Consider the following 6,511-nt stretch of genomic DNA (forward strand, 5'->3'; position numbering starts at 1 on the left):
ATATTATCGACAGAAAATTTATTTGTCATTCCTAGATCAAAGATTAGGCACATATGCTAACATGGTCGACAACTAAATTGTAATTTTTGTTCTTTTTATAATTTCTAAACCGTAATTTTGATTTTTTTAATCACAAATTTATTATTTCAAAATTTAAAAATTATGTGATTTAGCTTGCCTATTAATCGATGTAACATGCTGAATTTGATATGGCATTTTGATATTCACAAAAAATATTGTCATTGCATCATATACACAAAGAACAAGAGTTGAGGTACAAAACATAGACCAATATACAAAAGAAGGTGCTCAGAAAGAATAGTGAATGGATGAGAAAAGTTATCCTCATTATATATCAGATTAACGAGATTATTTGATCTCATCATCCCTCTCATTACTTCATACAAATCGGTAACAAAACCCTATTCCACACAAGTGCATAGAACGAGAGGGGGAGACAAGAAACTAAGAACGAAAACGGCGATGAATCACGTTCACAAAGGCTACACTGAGCGAGGTTATGTAGTGTTGTGATTTGCGGCTGCAGCGTTTTCCTTTCGTAAGTAACCCTTCGCATTAGTTTTTAGGGTTCACACGTTAATGGGCCGGTTTAACCCGAGCCCACAATAATAAGTCTTTTTTCCCTGGTTTTGAACATCACCAAAAGTTTATTGAAATTCTCAGTGCTTCAACCTCGGCATTCAAGAGATCCTCATTTCGCATTCCATCCCAATTGCGATTTTGCTTCACCGTTGCTGGTTCAATTGCTGCTAGTTGATGAAGCTTCTTGCATTGAATTGAACGATCCACTCTTCACTCCAAGGTAGTAATAATAATTGCTCCATATTGCAGTTCCCTGTCTGTCATCTTCGTTCTGTGAAGTAAACAGCTGGGTCGTTTGAAATTTGTTTTTTTTGGCTATTAAAGTAAGAATTAGTTAATTGAAATAGGAAAAGTAATCTAGAGATTTGTTGCTAACAGTTTTCTTCTTGCTAAGAAAAATAAAATAAAATCAGAGTATACTTCATATAATTTTATGTTGCCCCACAAGCATGTAATGAGCAGGATAGCAGTATGGTTTTTATAATATTGAAAACACAAAAAAATAAATTAAAATCATTCAGGATTGAAGAAAAGCTTGAGCCTTGATGATATATATGTTCCCCTCCAGTAATTGTAATTGGAATCTTTGTATGATGAATAGAAAATGATAATATCACATGCCATCATCTGTAATTTAACTGATTAAGTTCGGCTAATAGGACTGGTACGATTCACCTGAAAGCTACATGGGATTGTAAATAATGGTTCTTACTGTACTTGTTAACTGAATCTATATCCATACATGATTATTTGTTACTCTAGTACCGAGATATCCATGTCACTCCTTAACATGAGTTCTTGCCCATGTAATTCTATTTCTTACCCCTTCTTGACTTAAAGCCCCCAGAACATAATTCAAACCCGCACACTTCCAACTTGTAATCAATCATTTATGTTATTTTTAAAATCTGTAAATTTAAGTGCTTTTGTAGTACACATTGTCAGAGGGTTTGGGTTGATCTGTTAAAGGGTTTGTGTGTGTGTTTTATTTATTTATAATATCATTTTTCCTGTTTTTTATGCTGTTAAGAATATTCGTAGTTCTCATGTTTTTTATTCCTATCTTTTAAAAAACAATCCTTTACTCTAGGAAGAGAAAAAAAGCTTGTCAGTACTAGGAAGTAATGCAGCACAAGCACAAGCATGGGGCATTATCATTTATCATGGAAGAATTATTTGTCTCATTCATAACAAAACTCCGAATTCAGTAATATCCAATTTGACATGTTCAGAATTAGATGTGCTTAGCATATTGTTAAAGCGTACTCATAACTAGCTTTTAACACTATTATTCACTTAACCCCTCCCCCCAGTAATTTGATATATACCTAAGCACAAAACTTTGTAAACAACCATGACAGCAATGCTTGGTAAAGGTTGCTTAGCTTAGTCTTAAAGCTTCCATTTCTAAAGGCGTGTACTGTGAAAAGCAATCCTCTGTGTTAATCCATTACATTTGAGCCACTGGTGTCCTGCATCTAGCTAAATTTAGAATTAGATGGCGTGAAATGGCAATACATTGTGTAGCACACTGATAGAACTGGTTCAGGTATAACAGAGGAGAAAGAAAACACTGTATTATGCACTTTATTGCTGTAAACAAATTTCTGGTATTCGAGAGACCTGACTCTCCACAAAACAATTGTCTAAAAAGCCCCCCCTTATCGACCCCCCAACTCCTATTTATATTTCCCATTTACTACCAATACATTCTGTTATTTAGTTACACTTTAATCCTGTACTTTCCGCCTATTTCTCCTACTGTACACCCTCAGATATCTATCACACACTCTTTCATCACACATTTTATTATTGAATGTAGGTCCCATTAAATAGGGAATGAGACCTATCAAATAGAGTGAGAGCTTTTTTTTAGTGGAATAAATAGAGTGAGAGCTTTTTTTAAGTGGAATAAATAGAGTGAGAGTTAGCTACGTTATTTAGTGAGTTACACACAAATTTCATCCTTAATAAAGAATGTGTTAGTGTTTTATTAGCATTCTCATTAGATGATTATTTGGTTCCATGGTTAAAGATTATTGCATCTTGGTTTACTTGTCTTCAATGCAGCATTGTTCTTGAAAGTGAAAGCTTTAATATGATGCAGTATTGCCTTGACAATTTTGTTCAGTACTCTGGACTTATTTTTGGACTGAAGAATTACCTCATTTTCTTTTCCTTATTTACTTTTTGGTGGGCTAAAGGGAGCAATGCCCCAAAAACCTCTATAAAACATCACTGAGAGGAGTCTGCCAATAATAACAATGACAAAAAGTCTGGCAAAAAATCAAAAACTTGAAAATCTACTTTTAAAGAGAAGCCATGTTATAAATTTTTGGTCTACTTTTTCTTGGTCTCCTTTTGCCTTTGGTGATCAGGCTACCCTCCAAATATGTTTAGTCAATTTAATAGGGATTCTACCCTCCAGCTATAAATTGTGTATTTAGATTAATTAGGAAGGACATGCCCATGCAAGTTTTCTAGTGACTCATCATAGCACCGCCAATAGTGAACAGTTGATATCCTGAGTTGGCTCTTGATGTATGGCTGTGCCACTGCAGTCTTCTTTCAATTGAAGGTTGTCTCACAGTCTTCTTTCTCTTTCAGGATCTTGAATACCGTTTGAGGGTGCTGAAGGGAAAGTAATTAAAATGATAAGCTATCTGTTCAGAAAATATTCAGAATATTTGTATACAAAGTGGGAAAAAACTTTTCTATGGGACATGGTGGAGCCTTACAGAAGGCCCAAATCCTTTACTCCATTGGTCACTATTTACATTGCTGCTTTCTACTCTGGAGTCATTGGTGCTGCCATCACGGAGCAGCTCTACAAGGTTTTTTTAATGATTATTCTTATTATTATTATTATTATTATTATTTATTTTCAATGTAATTCTATTCTTTTTCTTTAATCTGTATAGTGCTTTTGTTTTATTTTATTTTATTTTGTTTCTCTCACGCCACTTGTTGGATATCGGTAGTTTAAAACAAATAATCGTGAGTGGGTTTTCTTATTCATATTTTGTGATGAAATTGGAAGGAGAAAAATGGTGAAACTTTGTTGTATATGCCCAGTGGTAGTTGTTGTTTGAAGACTCTATTCTACATAGACTCCAATGGCTATGACTTTTTCATTAGCAGTGTGTTGTGTTTCTTGTTTTTTTTTTATTTTTTTTTTTGTTGGATGAAGGAATGATTAAACTTCGAAATATTGAACATTTTAATTATAAATCACTGGTGGATGTTTGATGAGGTTTTATTGTGATGGTATTCTCTCTTGAGCTCAAATGCCAAAGAAATTGAATATAAAAGAATTTGGGTGCTAGAATGTTAAAAGTCAATGAAATTGTGAGTTTGAAGTTTTCCAACAACTGTTTCAAGGCCAAACATTGTTTTTTTCATTCACTTTCTTCCAATCATGAATTTAGATTTCCTCTGTGCCCCCATTCTTGCTCTTTATTTCCCAAGAAAATGGAATTTCAAATTTTACCGTTATCAATTTTTGGGTTTTGATTGGGCATTGGGGTTGTTGGCCTTTTGGGTGCTTTCAATTGAATGCCTGTCACAAATTCACAATTGTATAAACTATTGTGTAAAGGTTGTGTTACTTTGGATCCTGATTTTTGTTTGCTTTATCTATATCATCTTTTCTAACAAGATCCTGGTACTGGTAGAGGACTCAACCAATCGTCATTACCTCTTTGTATTACCAATTCGGAATTAAATTCTATTGGGATTGGCCTTTCAATTTATTGTTTAGTTTTTGTTTATTTGAAGTAGTTCAGTGATTGATTCCGGATTTGATTATAGGCTTCAATATGGACGGACAGCTTATTGATGAGTTTAATTCTGTTGTTCAAGTGTTTTAATGTTATATTTGATTACCTGCTGCATTAGATTTTGATGGCTTAAAACAAGTATAGAACTATATGACATGTGTATTTGCATTAATTCTTCAGTTGTTTTTTTAGTTCCAGGTTCTGAAACTGCAGTGTGGGTTTTAGGTATATTTTAGCAATTAGTTTGTGAATGTGCTATGTGAATATAATTCATTTTCTGCCATTTCAATTTTTATGCCTTATGTTTTTGTTGTTTCTTGGATACAACCTTATGGTTTGATTTGTTCTATTGTATGCTTGCGGTTTAGCTTTCAAAAGATAAATTTATTTATCTTCTTTATAATTTCTATCAATAAAATGTTCATTCTACGAATCTACAGGGTTTTTGTGGTTTTCCTGTAACATCCTTGTGAAGAAAATGCATCTTCACAAGTTTGCACCTTTAGGCTCAAGACTATAACTTATCTTAGTTGTAATTGGATTAGAAGAAACAAAAGTGAGTTGTGGGGGAGGGGAAGTTTACTGTTAGGTTCACAAGTCATGTTTACAAAATGGGAAAATAACTTAGTCTGAATGGGTATGTGGCAGTAAAAGAGTGGGAAGGGTTAGGCGAGAATTATGCAGTGGGGGCCAAAGGGGAGAGAGAAAATGAGTATATATGGAGGAAGAGTAACTGAATGAAGGGGGATTATTTTGAGAAAGGTTTTGGGTGGTGATTTTGAGGAGAGGCTGGCTCTTCTCATCATCTGATGTTTGTTTTGTAGTTTTACTTAGTTGTTATTTCATACTTTGTAAGGGGATTATCTCCTTCCATAGTCCAGTCATTATTTTCTGTTTCTGTTGGATTTCTCTTATACTCTACTGCAATAGAGGAATTTTCCTCTGATTATACATAAATATGAATACTAGTTCAACTATTTCTCTTATTTGATATCTTGGTTCCTAACAGTTACTTAGAGAAAAAAAGATAATCATATGGATCTGATACAAAGAGAATTGTGTGGGAGGTAGAGGACACCTTTTTTTTAATCAGTTTCTGGGCTTAGAATTGGGGCTATTGTAATTATCCTTGGCTGGGTACAAGCATTTTTAATTATAAAAATTACTGTTATATCATGTCTTTGGAAGTTCTCTGATGTATTGTTCCTTATTATCTGCATTTTTTTTCTGGAAAGCCCTGATCCTGAACATAGAATGGTGAGTTTTAGTTGCACAATAATTTGATAGGTAAGATTTGTTTTATTTCTATCTATTGATTTGGGGGACCAGATGGTTTGGGACACATGCATGAGTAGTATTCACCCCAAGCTTGGCATCCCACCCATTTTGATGAAGTGAGTACTTGCTCCTCATGCCCTTGTGCCAAAGAGAGTGAGGTTTGAAATCCAATCACCTTTCTTCATAGGGGCTTGAAACAAGGCTTCCAATTAACAAGATGTCCCTCCTTGAATCACCTAATTAATTACTTGCGCCAATTTGCCTAGTGAGTAGTGCCATAATAGTGATTGCTGAATTTAGTTGAAGAAAACGCGGTAATCATCTGGTTGTGAGATTTTCCATATTCTCTGCTACATGTTAAGAATTTCATGGGAATATATACTACTAGTTTTAAATATATTGGGAGAATCTATCTTTCAAAATCTAACATGTATTGCAATATCACAGGAAAAATACTGGGAAGAGCACCCTGGGAAAGCAGTGCCTCTGATGAGACCAAAGTTTTATGATGGTCCTTGGAGGGTCATGCGCGGTCAGGTTCCCCCATCTGAGTGAAAATCTCCGGAGACATGTTTCATGCTTGATTCCAGTTTAGATCCAAGGTTGATTTTTGAGGGGTTCATGTTTTGAATTTAGATATAATGTTATTTGAGGATGGGTCCAAGTTATGTCTCGATGCATTCCAATTCGATTTGGTGTCTTATATTATCTTAAAAACTAAAAAAGTAGAAGTTTTTGAACATTTGTGTATAGATAATAAATCTTTTTTATTTAATAGATAATAATTTGTAAAACATATATTATAAATTAATTTTAGTTAATTTAATAGACCAAGAAAAAATATATTTTAA

The 6,511-nt window shown here is 33.9% G+C and overlaps 1 protein-coding gene and 1 non-coding gene across 2 annotated transcripts; one reads left to right on the plus strand and one right to left on the minus strand.

The window, feature by feature from the left end:
* The first annotated feature begins 245 nt into the window (after positions 1-245).
* Positions 246-6,511, plus strand: EMB2752 (embryo defective 2752). The gene is made up of 4 exons (XM_020366393.3): positions 246-559; positions 685-823; positions 3,211-3,437; positions 6,108-6,511. The coding sequence occupies exons 3-4, from the start codon at positions 3,255-3,257 to the stop codon at positions 6,213-6,215; spliced, it is 291 nt and encodes a 96-aa protein (XP_020221982.1). The 5' UTR covers positions 246-559; positions 685-823; positions 3,211-3,254; the 3' UTR covers positions 6,216-6,511.
* On the minus strand, positions 308-394 carry LOC114916272 (small nucleolar RNA U30). Its single transcript, XR_003804662.1, has one exon. It is a non-coding gene; the product is annotated as a small nucleolar RNA U30 (small nucleolar RNA).

The sequence above is a fragment of the Cajanus cajan genome, chromosome 1 (genome assembly GCF_000230855.2).
Source record: "Cajanus cajan strain Asha chromosome 1, NIPB_CcT2T_4, whole genome shotgun sequence".
NCBI classification, from domain to species: domain Eukaryota; kingdom Viridiplantae; phylum Streptophyta; class Magnoliopsida; order Fabales; family Fabaceae; genus Cajanus; species Cajanus cajan.

Coding starts and splice junctions, on each gene's coding strand:
- EMB2752 (XM_020366393.3), top strand. CDS start 3,255: ATGATAAGCTATCTGTTCAGAAAATATTCAGAATATTTGTATACAAAG. Junction 3,438..6,107: donor TCACGGAGCAGCTCTACAAG/GTTTTTTTAATG, acceptor GCAATATCACAG/GAAAAATACTGGGAAGAGCA.